The sequence below is a fragment of the Larus michahellis genome, chromosome 4 (genome assembly GCF_964199755.1).
Source record: "Larus michahellis chromosome 4, bLarMic1.1, whole genome shotgun sequence".
Lineage (NCBI taxonomy): Eukaryota > Metazoa > Chordata > Aves > Charadriiformes > Laridae > Larus > Larus michahellis.
In genome coordinates this window covers 23,258,900-23,274,365 of record NC_133899.1, presented here as the reverse complement: position 1 = coordinate 23,274,365, position 15,466 = coordinate 23,258,900, and the positions used below count along the sequence as shown (strand labels likewise).

The 15,466-nt window shown below is 52.7% G+C and overlaps 1 protein-coding gene across 2 annotated transcripts; it reads left to right on the top strand.

Annotated features, from left to right (window-relative positions):
- The first annotated feature begins 4,347 nt into the window (after positions 1-4,347).
- CFAP20 (cilia and flagella associated protein 20) lies at positions 4,348-15,466 on the top strand. Of its 2 annotated transcripts, XM_074583493.1 has the most exons (6): positions 4,348-4,643; positions 11,054-11,133; positions 12,169-12,280; positions 12,639-12,827; positions 14,004-14,114; positions 14,989-15,466. In XM_074583493.1, exons 1-6 carry the CDS (start codon positions 4,560-4,562, stop codon positions 14,992-14,994), a joined length of 582 nt encoding a protein of 193 aa, XP_074439594.1. In that variant the 5' UTR covers positions 4,348-4,559; the 3' UTR covers positions 14,995-15,466. The 2 variants fall into 2 exon arrangements, with proteins under 2 accessions (XP_074439594.1, XP_074439593.1); XM_074583492.1 differs by lacking the exon at positions 14,989-15,466 and having other exon boundaries at positions 4,419-4,643; positions 14,004-14,123.

The following is a 15,466-nucleotide window of genomic DNA, read 5'->3' as shown; positions in this document are numbered from 1 at the left end:
TGTATGCCAACCTGAGGTCCCTGCAGCACAGAGGCACATCCAAGTGCTGTTTCTACCTCACCCATCCCTCTCCTGATGCTGTTGGTTCATGCCCCCCATCCCCACCTCCTGCCTGCTGCAACCCAGGTCCTCTCCAAGTCGATAGCTCATCTCTAAAGGATGCTCTTTTTAATTGTTGCTTGTCAGAAATAAACTTCTTTACCTGCCTGTCTTTTGTCTCCAGTTTGTGCAGAGTCAGAAAGGTTTTGTTCATTTTTGACCCTTGCTCCACCGTGACATCCATTGCGCAGTGATTACACCAAAGCAGCATGTCCTGCTTCCTTGGCTTTCCCTGCCAAAGAGCTCCGGCGCACGCTGGCACTGTTCCCTTCTGCACCCACTGGTGTTTACACCCCTGTACTCTTTTGATCCCCTGCTCCCCAGCAGCCTGGCTTCGTCTTCCTCCTGCACTGCTCGGAGTTCAGCCAGCATGAGGTCCAAAGCCTTCAGTCCAGGTTTCCTCACCACCCAAAGCCACTTTTACACCTCGCCTCCCCTTATGTGTAGTGGCTATGGATCTCCTGCCCAGTTCCTTTTCGGTTTCCTCATTGTAGCTGCCCTTCATCCAGTCCTGCTCCCGTAAGAAAATCCAGGCTGGGAGAGACAGCTGGAGTCATCCGGACAAATCCTAGGATCTCGCACTCCTTGCTTTGTTCTGGTTTTGGCCACGCAGTGAAGCCTTTTGGCTCACTGACCGGGCCCGGTTCTGGTTTTACTGGTCCAAGCACTGTCCTTTCAGCTGGCCCACTGGGCCACGCAGCCCACCCCAGGCATCTGCTCTCCAGCAACGGCTCAAAGCCGAGAGGGTGACGGTCCAGTTTAGGATTTCCCAGGCCGTGAACCTGGAGTGTGTGCCCCAAGGCAAGCACAGACTTGGTGATACCGGAGAGACCTGCTCTGTTTTCCTCCAGTAACTGCACCCGACAATGTGAAACTTCAGAGGAGCAGTGTTTCAGGAACTTCCTGAAGATCTTATTCCTCTGAAGGCATCAGATGGCTGGGAACTCTGGAGGGCAGGAAATGCTTCAGTGGACAGTTATTTCTGGAGTGGGCAAGCTCTGCTCACTTCTTGGACCAGATTATTCTCTTAGGATGGGCCTTTTCCTTCACCTGCTCCCCAAAATCCAATTGCTCTGCACCCTGGGAATTGGGAACAGGGATGGTGTAACGTGCCAACATCTTCCCAGAGGTCTTCCAGGTGGATAACATCAGTGTGTGAGTCTCATTGAAATACACCTCCCAGAGGCCTCAACTATTAATGCGTGTTAACGTCTCATCAGGCTTCTCTGCTTCTGCCCTCTCCTTTAGCCCATACATGCCCGGGGAAGGAGAAGAGGCAACAGGTATTATTTTTCGTTAAAAATTCATTGAGAAATAGGGACAATGTGAAACCACAAAGTATTTCCACGTCCATCACTTGCAGCAAAACACAACATCGGTAAGCGGAGAGCGCGTGAACGAGCAGGTGGTTCAGGAACGGCAGCTGGATATTTGTCCCAGTTGTCCCCTACCATCTGATTAAGGGAACAAGTTATTTAATCGTGCCATATAAAGCGTACTCCAACCCACTGACTAAATATAGCAGGTCATTTTGAAATAACGCCTTTGCTTTTTGCGTGTCCCGCTTGTTTGTGCGAGGAATTGTAGATGGAGGAGAAAGTGCTGCCAAGCCAGTCGCTGCGAAGGGCTGCGCAGTTGGGACAGTCGGAGCGTTTGTAGCCCGGGGGGAGAGACAAGCACGGCCATTGGACACCGCCGGAGCTGTCAGCAGGATTTGAACCGGGCATTAATTAGCAACGAGAGCTACACGGGGGCCGGAGTTAAACTGCGGGACCATAAAGCTGACGCAGAGTGGTAATTTTCGTGCTGTTTAGTGTCTGTACGTTGAAAATAGATGCTACAGGTGTTCTTACAGCAGGAAGAAATGTAATATATTTCAGTTTAAAAATGTAATTTCCAGCCCAAGCTGCTCCTGTTAAGTCTCTTCAGCTCTGCAAGGCCCTGTCTGTAGGCGAAAGCATTTTCACACCGGTAAAGCTGTACATCAGCCCTCCCCCCCGCCTTATATTATCAAGTGTGATAAATGATTTAATCGCAAACAGGATTCCAATTAGAATTTGTAATTTATTAAAGGAACAAAGGCAAGCAAACAGCACTGGGTGTGGCGGGGGTCTCTGCCCAACCAAGACACACACCTTACAGACCCCATTTTTGGTTTATATCTCCTATACTAATACATATTCATAACTGCCTCTAAAATGGTTGGCCCTTGCCAAAAATGGGTGTATCCCCCCTCTTACAGGTCACTATGCAGATAACAACAGGACCGGTTTAAGTTGGTATTCTAGAATGTTCGCCAGGTGGCTCCTGCAAAACACAGACACGACAGACACACCATCTCGTCTGCGGCCAGACAGACAAAACAATCAAAGGTCACACTTCACCCTGTGGCCCTAACACTGTTCCACACTGACACGAATCAGTTAAGCACATTTCACATCAAGGTACTGCATTTTACCCCAGTTCACAGAAAGAAAAAAAATTTAAAAAAGAAAAAAAAAAGCACATTTCTTTGCAGTCATGCAGTAAGAGACGAGGGCTGTTGCTGGCGGAGTTATCTCGGAGCAGGAAGATGAACATACTCCAACAGATAAACCTTTCTCCAGGAGGCTAGGCCGGAGCCGAAAGCACTAACGATTTAAAAGGAGCGAGTAAAGAGCACGAAAACGTGGGGTTGTACAGCGTACGCCGCCGCTTCTTGCTCGTGCTCAGGTAAGGGCGGTTGGCGGAGATGAGCTGCCTCCGGCTGGCGTCCCTGTGCCACGGGGGTTCCCTGGACGCATAAATGCTCCCTGGGCAGGGCCAGGGCTCTGCCCGCCCTGTGCTCCTCTTGCAGGGAGGCATGCGAATCCTGGCTTCACCAATGGGCATCACCGACAGGCATCACCGACGGACCTCAGCCAAGGGCAGAGGCAGCGTTTTGGCTGGAGCAGCGGCAGCTGGTGGCGGGGGGGCAGGGAGAGGGCACACAGCCCCGCCACGTCAGCCATTTCTCACGCCCATGGGAAGCTGCTTTGGTTTCTTGCCTTTGGGAAAGTTGGTTTTTTTTTTTTCCCAGAGGTTCCCTCCTCGTGCACCTCTATTTGCTGGAGCAAATACGTTCGTGCTCGGTGCTGCATGTGCTGCGCTGGGTGCCCCCGCGGACGCCGGCGGGGGCTGGACCTGACGCAGCCCTCTCCCGTGGGGCTTCTGCTGTGTTCCTGGGCCGGGGGCTGGTGCTTCTCCGGGATGGCAGAGATGCCTCTTTCCGCCAATCCCAAAATCCAGATCTCCCCCTGGGCACAGATCACCTTCCCGAGGTGGAGAGCCTGACACCGCCCTCCCGGCATGGCTTGGAGCGCCCAGTAGAGAATCACTAGGTGTTGCACGGATGGTGCTGCTGTGTCCGAGAGCTTCCCTGCCCCTTCGTGCCACTGCTCTGCCTCACGACGGAGATGGAGCAGTTCTGGCCTGAAATGCCATCTGAGGAAATGCCACCGTGACAACAAGCATGAGGCAGGACAGGGACAACCCCCCACATGGGCTGATGCGCAGGAGGCTCCTCTGGAAAGCATGGATTCGCAGATGTCCCAGCAATTTCTGACTTGACGAGGCAGCAGCCTCTGGCACCAATGCGTCCCTTTTAGTGCCGCATCAGCACGCAGCAGGAACAGGGAGTTCCCAGCTCATGGCCGCAGCCAGCGCCAGCCTCAGGTGGCATCAGAAATGGCTTGGTGGAGGGTGGGACATGCCCACTGCCTTCGTGTGACTGAAACATCCCTCCCTTCCACCCCTATCGAGGGTGGTTGCCTTTCCCTTGGCCGCAGAGGTCCTGGAAAAGGCCTGGCCATGTCTTGGAAGACCCGTGTCAGGTGTCCATGGATGGATGGATGGATGGATAGGTGGGTGGGTGGATGGATGGACAGATGGACGATGGATGGATGGATGGATGGATGGATGAATGGATGGATGGACAGATGGAGGATGGATGGATGGATGGGTGGGTGGATGGATGGATGGGTGAATGGACAGATGGATGATGGACGGATGGATGGATGGATGTCACCTGCTGGGGCAAGTGACGGCTGGGAGCCGGGGAGCAGGCCGGGGCCAAGGGAAGCAGCAAAGTGGAGCAAACGCTGCGGGGACACTGGGGTCCTGTAAAACCCGCGGGGGCACAAACAGGGACCCCACGGAGGAAAGGGCCGCGCCCGGGCTGGGAACACCCCCAGGGCGGGGACCTGCCCCGCCCCGGCCCCGCCCATCCCCGTTGCCATGGCAGCACGCGCTCCCACAACACCTCAGCGGCAGGCGGAAGTAGATCCGGCGTCAGCTGAAGGCGCGGAAAGTAGTTCCCTGGTGACGGCGGTGCCGCGACCCGGAAGGACGGAGGTATCCTCGGGGCTCGCCGTATCCTTGCGCAGAGCGGCGGCCCCGGCGGCGGGAGAGCGGCGCCCGGCCCGGCCCGCCGCGGCCCCGGCATGTTCAAGAACACGTTCCAGAGCGGGTTCCTCTCGGTGCTGTACAGTATCGGCAGCAAGCCGCTCCAGATCTGGGACAAGAAGGTGAGGCGGGGTCGGGGGAGCAGCGTGGCCGCTCGCCGCCGCCGCCCGGGGCAAGACCTGCGTGGCGAGACGAGGGGCCGCGGCCCACGGGCTGGGGCCCGGGCACTCGTGGGGCCGCCCTCGGCAGGTTACTGGTAGCCCCCCGGAATTTTGGTTTGGTTTTTTTTTTTTTTTTTTTTTTTGGAGGGGAATGTGTTACTGTAAAAGTATCTTCTTTTCTACCTTCGCTGAGCAGCAGAGCCCCGCCGGGAGAGCAGGCCAGCCCGGTGTCAGGAGATGCAGCACGGCAAGAGGCTGCAAAAAGTGTCAAACACAGGAAACAGGCAGCAGAAAACAAAATTACGCTTCCCCGCGGTCGCTGGGTGTAACTGAGATGGGGGGGTCTTCTCTCATATATGACCTACTGTTAAAATAAGCTTGCTAAAGGTATTTAAAGGTAGGCCATGTGGCAGCTTTTAGGGTGTACAAGAAATCACGAATGTTTGATCTGTTTATTTTCCCTTCCTACCTGTTTCTAGAGTGGCTCTGTTTAGGGTCCTCTGCCTTCTCCCAGGTACCTCGCATCAGGGTGCCTGCATCAGGACATTTGGAGGTGTTGAGATCTGCTGCTTCCTCCCTGTTAACAAACTACCCATGGTTGTGTTTCTGCCTAAAAGTGATTCTGCAAAACACTTGTTACACTCTCTGAGAGAAGGCTCCCCTCTCTGAGGTTACGATGGGTACGCGGTTACTTGTGCTCAAACCTAACCTGAACTTCTTGTGGTTTCCTCAGGAATGAAAGCCTTCAAGGCAGTTCAGCAGACAGCAGTGTTGTTTGACCTCAGTGGGCTCACGTGAGCATTTACAAGTCATGGGATGGGGGACAGGCAGCACAGACCCATCCCGTTTCCTATCAGTGGGGTACCCACGCAGCTCTGAGAAGAAATGGGTTGCCCCACGATAGCCTGGCTGTGTGCATGTGCCAGTGTTGGGGCTTTTGCACAAATATTCGTGACTTTAAAAAAGGATCGGCACTTATTTGGATTGTGTGAGGACAGGGCACGTTAGAGACTCTTAGACAAAGGGATGTAGTCTGCCTTCAGCTTGGATGAAGCCACGAGCAATCTGGGCTGACCCTGCTCGGGGTTGGAGGTTGGACTGGAGACCTCCTGAGGTACCTTCCAACATGAATTGGCCTGCGCAGGATGATACTATTGCAGTTGTGCAGCTCGTGGGGTGGCCAGCAGGAACTCTGCTTGCAGGGTGGACGTAAGCAGCGGTCCATTCAGGTGCCATAGTCGCTGGATTGGCCAGAAAGAACTGTTGAAAAATGTTCTTAGGAACAGCAGCTGGGTGCGCAGGCCGTCTCCATCGCGTGCTGTAGGTCTTGCCTGTGGCTGGGCTCCTCTGGCACTGCCCGGAGGCAGCCGCCCTGTGTCCTTGTGAGCAGCAGGGCTGTGTGTGGGTCCTCTTCCTCACTCAGAGGTCTGTCTGTCCTGAGGAAGTGCGGCCAGCTTGGGGGAGCTTGTTGTGAGGATCACCCTGCTCACAAAGGTGTGGCATGAAACCAGAGTGGGTTTTCTGCCTGTGGATATCAGCATCGCTTGCTCTTTCACCTTGCTTTTCCATTTAAAAGGAGTTGGGCTGGTGGGTCTGTAATAGCTTTGGCATTCCTGATCTGACACCCTTGGTGTATTTGCAGCAGCAGGAGGCAAAGGGTGGCACTTGGAGCATCTTGCTGCCTTGGAGCTGAGAAAGAAGAGTACCTCAGGTCTTCATTCCACTGTGCACGGGTGTCATCTCCCCTCCTCAGCCCCTTCAGAAAATCGTGCTCGTGCTGCTGACTGGTGTGTTGTGTAGTGCAAAGGCTAGGTGAACTCAGAGCGTGGGGAAGTGCCACTGATGGTTTGGGTGCTGATGGCCTGCTGCAAGCAGGAAGCTGGGTGCTAAGTTGCTGATGAAGCCTCTCTGGCCGGAGGCAAGAACTGTCAGCAGAGGGGTACGCTGGCAGGCCTCAGGCAGCGATTTCACAGAATGAGTAGATGTCCAGAAATGGTGAGGGATTTTTCCAGTGGGTTGGTTTGTTTGTTTGTTTATTGGAAAATGCTGATATGTCCAAACCCAGACATCCCAGGAATGGTCCAGCTCTGGCATCGCCACAGGAGGGGGTTAGGGTTGGGGCTTCTGGAAAAATCTCTTTGCAGTAAGTGATTGCTGCTCTCTTCAAGGGTGCATAAAATGCACCTGTAGTTTTGGTGAGAATTGGAAACGAGGGATTTCATGTTCTCCCACATCCTAGGTGAATGCCCTGATTACTGTATTCATAGCTGTCCTAATGTGGACTCTCTTATCCTTGCAAAAAGTACCAGCAGACAGCGACGATTATTTAGTTAGTTAGTTAGTTCTTAGGGAATCTCAAGCTTTTGTGACATGGGGAAAACCATTTCTTGTTCGGCCCTAGTAGGATGTGCACTGCTTGTACTGATGGAGACAGTGTAAAGTAGAGGCTTCTTCATTTGATGTAGGTGTAGAAAGGGGGCACTGGAAGCTTTTCCTTGTTTTTCCTTGTCACCTCCCTCTAAGTAGTAGGATACAGTCCTTCCCTTCTCCCTCAGGGGCTGTAGGTAAGCTCTGGGCAGGCCTTGGCAGCAAACCCTGCCAAGCCCAGTCTGTCCTGGCTGCCAGCATCCTGTCTCAGGGGACTCCGGCAGGACTGAAGTATCCAGACCTTGGTAGGAGTGCAGTGACTGTCCCACTGTCCCTGCAGGCAGAGGTTCTTCCTTCACCCTCATCTGCAGAGAGCCAGTAACTGCTGGCTGTGCTCTCTTCTCCTGCCTTTCAGCACCGTGTGTGCCTGGTTTGGAGACCTGTTTGCCAGGTGTTTTCTGTTTGCCTTCCAGCACTTTGTTGTTCAGAGCCCTCTCTTCATTCTTGCAGCGTCCTGCCACCATGGTCCCCCTGCTGATGCTTGGAGACACACTGACCAGTCTCCCGGCGACTCGCTGACGCTTTTCTGCACAGCAAATGGGAACGGTTCAATGAAAGTTGTCAAACCTATTGATCCTCTTGCTGATTTCTCCATATTCCTTCTGCTGGCACATCGACGTGGAATGTCATTAGCAATTTTAAATGCTGTTGGGAGGGCGCAAGGTCAGCTAGTGTTCAATGCCTGCCTGAATGTCAAATGTGTGCTCTGCCACCAGGATGCAGATTGGAATTTCCCTGAAAAGCATGACTGGGATCAAGTCCCTGTGAACTCTCTTGCAGCCCTCCTCTGACTCGTTAGCTCTCTCGCACAGCATCCTTGTCCAGGTTGTCCCAGATCTCTGCATCTCGAGTACAGCAGCTCACTCCTCCTCCCCAAACCCACATGCGCCAAGCAATAACAGCACAGCCAGGTCACTCCTGCATTTGCCTCCTCTTTTGCCCCTTCTCCCTTCCTGGGGGGAGGAGGTGGCATAAGGGCCTCCTGCCTGTTCTGGACCCACTACTGGCTTTGAGAAGTGCTGGCCTGTCCCAAGGTGAGAGCGTACCCATGCCTATGGTAGTCTGGGCAATGGTGCTGGCGTGTTTCAGCTTGCTGTTGCTGGCACAAGCCCATCGCCTAACAACGGAGTGGCCGGCAACAATGCGGGAGCGAGCCTCCAGAGGTCGGCCTTGGACCGCGGTGTCCTGTCTGCCAGCGGGTGGGTGGCTGGGCCTGGGGAGGATTACCCCTTTCTGCTTTTCCTCTGGTCTTTGTTACGTTTGACTAGTGTTGCTAGCAGCAAGGGCAGCCTCAAGAAGCATATATGTTCAGACACAACTGTCTGTGAAGCTACTGCTTCCTCCAAACCCTGTGAGTTTTGAGGTTCGCATCTGCAAAAAAAAAGCTTTTCCAGTTTGTCTTTAGGCAGCAGGTACCTTCCCAGTTATCCTGATTCAGAGAGTATTGGGCATTTGAAGAACTTTTTATTTTCTAAGAGGGCTATTGCCCTTTTTTCCAGCTTCAAAAATCCACCTTCTTAGGCATAAGATGTCTAGAAAATATTGACCAAGTAGAAATGTGGAGTGTTTTGTTTAGATTTCTAAAATTTTCTGAAATCTTTTTATTCTGAGCTTCCATGAGGTAGGGGAAAGCCCCTGAAGACTGGGACCCCTTGCTGAGTAGTGACTGCAAGCACGGCATGACTGTCCCTCCTGCCCTGCACCGCACCAGTGCTGGTGGCTGTGCCTGATGGAGCCGGAGGTCACCTCTTGGTCTGTGCGAGCTGGTTGGGACGGGACCTCCAAAGCTGGCAGGGAAAGAGCCGTGCTCCTCTGGCTGTGACCAAGACACATCCTCCGTCAGGGAGGTGGTCCTGGGGCAGGCAGGAGGCAAGCTCAGCCTGCTCTGGGGAGCCGGGCTCTGGAGTGAGCCGAGGGGCTGAGTTGGGGTGTTTGGCATCACTGAGTCCCGGAGAGCAGCGCTTTGAGCCACTGTTGGTGGTGAGCACTTCTGATGCCGTTCGGCCTTATCTTACTGAAATGGTGAGGCTGCTTGGACTTCTGATCCGGCTGGTGCTGGATGTCATGCTCCAGATGTCTGTGTGTCTGTCCTGCCAGCGACAGCTGCAGGGACATGCAGACAGGCTGGCTTCTGTGCGAAAGGGCGACCTGGCCACTGTCTCCCTGCAGCTGGACAGTAGGGCAGCTCGCAGAAACTTATACTGAGCTAGGCAGGACTAGGAGGAGGGGCTCTATTGCAGTCTGGCTGTTTTGTACTTACCTCCTGTCTTATTTGCTGTTTTTCATCCTGTTTCTGGCAATGCTGAGGAGGAAGAGTGGCTTCTTTTCATTGTCCTTGTAATCTGGGGAAGGAAAGCCTTCACAGGCTAAGGAAGGGGACCTGGTTACAGATAGAAACACTGCTGACTAATTGGTTTAGCTGGTTTTTGTCTTGCTGTCCTCTCCAGAGAAGCCTAAACCTGAAGCTTTTTCCCTCTGTGGAGCCATAAGCTGTCCTCAGTGAAAGCTGTTTTACAGTGGTGTGGAGGCAGGCTTTGTTGTGCACTACTGTCACCTGCTTAGGCGGGGATATTTCCCAGTGTTAAGTCTGCGTGCTGTATCCTCGTGGCTTCCAGCATTTATTTTCCCATATGCCAGTCACTGCTTCAAATATAGAGGGGCGCGCGATGCTTCCGTGGGGCTGGTGATTTTATTTAAGATCCAGACCTTGGGCAGTTGATTTCTCCTGAACAGACCTATAAATCCCTGGGAGCTGCATTTGATGCAAAGGGGAGATACGGGTATCCTGTAAGGATCCTCTCTCTGAGCTTCGTATTTTCTAGAAGTATCTGTGTCGGCTTGAAGCAAGAGTTAAGAGCAGCCTGGCAGGGTAAGCTGCAATCTCATGCTTATCACCAGCAGCCGGGGGATCCAGGCTGAGGTTTCTTGAAACTGCTTAGTGTGGAGAGGGTCCAGGGGGAGTGGGCTGCTCACAGGGCTTGTCTCTTTCTTCCAGCAAATGTATGCAACATCACCCAGGTAGGGCCCTCTGAAGAAATGAACTTGGAAGATTAATTGCTAAACCTATAAGTCATTTTGTAGCTCATGACTGGAACCATTCCATTAGAAGCGTAATGTATCCTTTATATTAGCAACGGTGATAGGTGCTAATGAAATTAATTCATGGAGCCGGAAGGAGCATTGCAATTCGCTGATCTAGCATTGAGGAAGAGCAGAGGACTTAATTAGCAAAAGTGCCTTTTAAATGGAGATAAATTTGATGGGAAGTAAGCTGCTTCATTAAAATAAAAATAAATCCGCAGACCCTGGGATTCAGCCATGTTGCTTGTGGAGAAAAATGAATTTGTGTTGGCTGCTGGCTTTGGCCCTCTCCTCCGTGAGCTCTGTGGGGAGCTGGCTGCATCCGAGTAGCCAAATCCGTGTGCCTCTCAACAGAGCAGATGATGGCTCCGCGCTTGCGTATGCTGTAATTCGGAAGGATTTCAAGCAAGCTCTCCCCTGGTCCTGCTCTTCCACAGAGGCAGTCAGCCATACCCAGCAGTAGAGACTAAGACCCTGTGGTGACCGGTGCTGGTCCCTGTATTGCTTGTACTTGTTTTTACCCCTTATCCCACTCTAGTTTGATCTTGCTCTGACACTGTTATGTTTGTTTATTTGGGCCTCTAACGTGAGGCTTGAGTCACTTGTGTTCACTGTAGCGTATTTTGATAAATTGAAGTCTTGCACTCTGTGTCCATGCAGCATGCTGGGCCATAAACTCTTGCTTGGAGTCAGGGCACTCTGGGGTGGTGATTAAAGCCTTGGAAACAGCAATGTCCAGGACAATAGGAGCCAAGCAAATGTAGATGGGTCCTCCTGGGATCTTTTCCCCCTCTCTCAGTGGAGCTGTGGGCGTTGTTTCCTTCTCAAGTAACATCTGTGCTGACTGCCTACTCTTCTTCCAGGTGCGCAATGGCCACATCAAGCGAATCACTGACAATGACATTCAGTCGCTGGTGCTGGAGATCGAAGGAACTAATGTCAGGTAAGGGAGGGTGTCATCTTCTGCTCTAGTGTGCCCTGGGCACTTGGCCCTGGAGCAGAGTGAAAGATGTCGGTGCCCAACAGACTCTGCTGCAGTCTCTTTGTCAGTAAAGTAAAGAATACGATACCCCTCCATGGCATTGTACTGTGCCTTTCCCTGGACATGCTTGCAGAGCTCTGTGTCATCCTCAGTGGGGCTAAGGGACAAAAAATAAAAGCAAAGTCCCGTTATTTTTCCATCACTTGGGGAAAGCAGCTCTATTTGAAACCCGGTCCCCAGGCAGTGCTGCCAATTACTGAGAAAGCAGCACTCCACCTTCTGCGTCTTTTATTGTCTTGGGCCTGCTCTGCTGCGCTCCCCGCGTGACAGCTGCTCTCCCGACGGCAGGAAGATCAAAGGGAGATTTATGAGAGGAGTTGCTTATGGTGCTTCACTTAGCAACCTCGTCTCCATCGGCCGGGGAGAGAGACGCCAGCTCCATGAGCGGGCTCAGAGTCTCCAAGGCTTCTCCAGGGGTGATTCAGAGCATGGCGCTCCTTATAAGGGCAGTGGAGACTCCTCTCCTGCAGGCAGGCTGAGCCAACGCTTCTCTTCCTCACAAGATGTGTTGATACAGAACTTGCCAGGCGTGATGTGTACTTCTAGGGCTCATGACCTCTGTTTTCCCAGCCATATAGAGCACACAGGGCCTCTGCTGTGCTCTGGAGAGCTCTACCTGTTCAGTCAATGGTAAGAGGAGGTTGTGTCAAGAAACAATGCTGACATGACCTTGAAACTGGGGAGGTGAAGGTGTTCAGGAAGGTGTTTCATGCCCTGGGTGAGAAAAGTGGGATTTGAAATGCATTCTTAGGGCCTTTTATCTTGTTCTCACTGCAGCTACCTCCAAAACTCTCCCTCCTGTTATAGGAAGCCTTGCTTGTTGTTCTCAGCAACAGCTGTCTTTTTCTGCCTGTCCTCCAAGACTGCGTTAGGTCAAGGGAGAGACTTGGGACTCAGGCTGCGTGAGATCCTAAAGTGTTTTTCTGTCCTTCTCAGTACCACGTACATCACATGCCCTGCTGACCCAAAGAAGACCCTGGGCATCAAACTACCTTTCCTAGTGATGATCATCAAGAACCTGAAGAAATACTTCACTTTTGAAGTGCAGGTGAGGAGCGGGGAGGCCCCTCCAGAGACCAGTGAGGAAGGTGCCAGGGAGCTCACAGTCTTATGCTGGAACTTGTCTCAGGCAGCGTGTCATCCCCAAAACAATTTTGCTTTTTTGGACATGTGATGCGTCAAGTCTTCTGCTATGGGAGCATCAGTCAGCTTACAAGCACGTTGTTGTTATTCCTGAAAATGGGTTTGTTTCTTGTGTTAAAGATACTTCTGCTGTGAAATGGAGGGGTTGGGATTAGGAGAGCCCTCTCTCAGAGGCGGATAGAGCCAGAATCTGGAACAGCTGCTGTCTCGGGGAGCTGTGGGCCCCTGATGCCTGGGTTAGCAGCCTTCCTTCCTTGCCCCAGGTGCTGGATGACAAGAACGTACGCCGGCGTTTTCGGGCAAGTAACTACCAGAGCACGACTCGGGTGAAGCCCTTCATCTGTACCATGCCCATGCGGCTGGACGATGGCTGGAACCAAATCCAGTTCAACCTGTCGGACTTCACACGCCGGGCTTATGGGACAAATTACATCGAGACCCTGAGAGTTCAGGTGAGAAGCAGGCGCGTCCTGCCCACAGAAACCAATGGTTGGTAATCTTCCTGCTGGTTGGGACAGCCTTGCTGTATATTGGGAATCCGGGTTTCACCCTGACTGGTTCTTTTGCCAGTCCTGCTCTTTGCAGAGCACTGCGGGAGGGGAGCAAAGGCACAACCGAGGCAGCAGAGGTCTTGGTGCTGCCTCACTTCACTGGACGAAACTGGGATGAAGGAGCCCATTTCCATCTTGTTTCTCTTGCTGGCTGTCAGTTAGGGTAAGAGTTCCAGTCCCCCTAAAGTTCCCCGCGATGTCCCACGTATCCTGCTGGGGGGAGATCTGCTGGGAATTAGCCATGTGCTGCCTTACTGCCCAGATACACCAGACAGCCACTGGCCAAGTGGAAGCCTGGCTCGTAAAGCCCCGGGGTGTTATGGTGCGTATGTAATCCTGGTCAAGCTTGTTTCCTAGTGCAGATGGAGTGACTCTGCCTTCACCGAGCCCCTCGGACCAGAGCTGGTGCAGCGTTTGTTCCTGCTGAGGATGTGACGCTTTTTCCATATGCTAGGGATTCATGCTTGCTGTGTCCAGTGGCACGTGTTATTTTGAGGAATGCCTGTGTGCGGAGTGTGCCTGTGCTTTAGTATGGTGGGACTGCTGCAGTTCCTTGTGGGCTTGCCCTGAAATGAGCAGGCAGTCCACTGGGAAATGTCTGCCTTCTCACATACCCATGACGGGGACTGGGGCAACTCCTTTGCTGCCAGCTGATAGTGGAGGCAGCGCAGGCTGGACAGTGTCATTCCTGACCTCAGGGAGGCCCTGAAGAGGGAGTGTTAAAAATGCAGCAAGCTGAAGCTGACAGTGTTGTAGCAAATGCTGATATCAGCAGAGAAGTGGAGGTGTGTTCATCGCAAAGAACCCTCTAAGCAACTAAGGTAGATCTCAATTTGCAGAGATGCCAGAGCTTGGCCGAATCTCTCGAGCCAGCTTCCCTCACTGGAGAGAGCATCTAATGCAAAGCAGAGGGCATGGGCCAACATTTCTTCTCTGATTCCTTGTCAGACCCAGAGAGAGGCAGTGAGGGCTTTTCTCCAGCTGCTGAGCCAAGGAATCCAGGCTGTTGCAGGACAGCGAAGCTGGATGTGGAAAGAGCATATGGAAAATGGACTGACTCTTTGTTTTGACTCTCAGATCCATGCCAACTGTCGCATCCGACGAGTGTACTTCTCTGACCGGCTCTACTCAGAGGATGAGCTTCCAGCTGAGTTCAAGCTGTATCTGCCTGTCCAGAACAAGGCCAAGGTGAGCTAGCAATGGGCAAGGAGAGTGGGAGCAGCAGCTGGGCCAGGCTAGCATTCCTCCTTCTGCTGCCTTCACAATCCAGAGTTTCTTCTAGCCACAGAGCTTTTGCCAGCTTTGGCCACCGGCCAGGGAGCACCCTCGCTGTTGCCAGGGTGAGCAGTTTGTTGGGGGTGCCTTGCTGAGTGGCTTTCCTGCCACATGGACATTGTCATTCCCATCTAGAAGCAGTGAGCTGTGCAGCTGCTCCCCATGTTATTCCTGTTCGGGTTGAAGGACTCTGGGCAGGGTGGCAGCCTCCTGGCATCTCTCCGGAGCTTTCAGCTGTGACTCAGCATGGTGGCTTTGCTCTTCAGAGCTAGCTGCAGCTCCACACTTTTCTTCCAGGAGAGGTGCTGTTTGTGTCCCTCTAGCCCAAACTTGCTCCCCTCTGATCTCTTCCCTGCCCAGTGCAGACGATGGTGCTATGAGGTGGGAAAGGCATCGGTGAGGTGGTGGCTGCCCAGCAGGAGGTGCCGACCTCTGCTCTTAAGGTGATGAGAGAGGATTCCCTGGCATATCAGCAGCAGTCCTGAGGCTTGGGAGGAAGCACTTCTTTGCCAGGGCAAGCTTGTCCCAGTGCAGATGCTGCTTCTAGCAGAGAAGATTCCTGGGCGAAATCTCAAGGAGCTGAGGGAGGATTTTGGGTGCTGATCTTAGTGGGAGGTAGAAGGCGGTGTTAGCAGTAGGTGACACCTCTGGGGAACTTCCAACTGCCTTCTGGGCTGTAGCAGCCTCCTGGGGGTGTCTGGGGAATGCTTGGAGCCCTCACAGTACAGTTGTCCTGGTGCTGCCGAGTCTAATGAAGTGTTTCCTTTCTTCTCCCTGTTCTATCCAGCAATAACACCACACTCGGAAGAGATGCAAGAAATGTTTGGAGTCAGTAGGAAAACAAAAGCAGGCGGAAGAAAAGGCCCTGCTGAGACCAAGTTTTAGATCAGCTCACCTTGCCTGGGGTAACTTTGATTCATCTGGTATTCCTCTTCTGGACAGGACACAATTAACCATGTAACAGGTCTGGGACTATGTTGGTGTGCAAGTTGTACAGAATCGGAGTTTGCCTAGCTGTTCTAAAGTGCTGAGCCTAAACACCGCGAGTGGCCTGGTACCTGATCTTGTGTTGCACAGAGCCTGCTCCAAGTGGCCACTGTGCCTCCAAAGAGAACACTCAGCAGGAGTTACGGGGTTAAGTGTGCCCTCTTGAAGACACCAATTTTATTTTTTTCCTTTCCTTGTTTTCCATCTCTTATTTTATATATGCTCTAAATATGGACTTAATACTCACTTTTGGAAAGTTATTAAACATTTGACTTCTG

Excerpts from the sequence above, each read along its gene's own strand:
- CFAP20 (XM_074583492.1), top strand. The coding sequence starts at position 4,560 with ATGTTCAAGAACACGTTCCAGAGCGGGTTCCTCTCGGTGCTGTACAGT. Across the intron at positions 12,281-12,638 it reads ACTTCACTTTTGAAGTGCAG|GTGCTGGATGACAAGAACGT; the intron begins GTGAGGAGCGGG and ends TCCTTGCCCCAG. Across the intron at positions 12,828-14,003 it reads TCGAGACCCTGAGAGTTCAG|ATCCATGCCAACTGTCGCAT; the intron begins GTGAGAAGCAGG and ends TTTGACTCTCAG.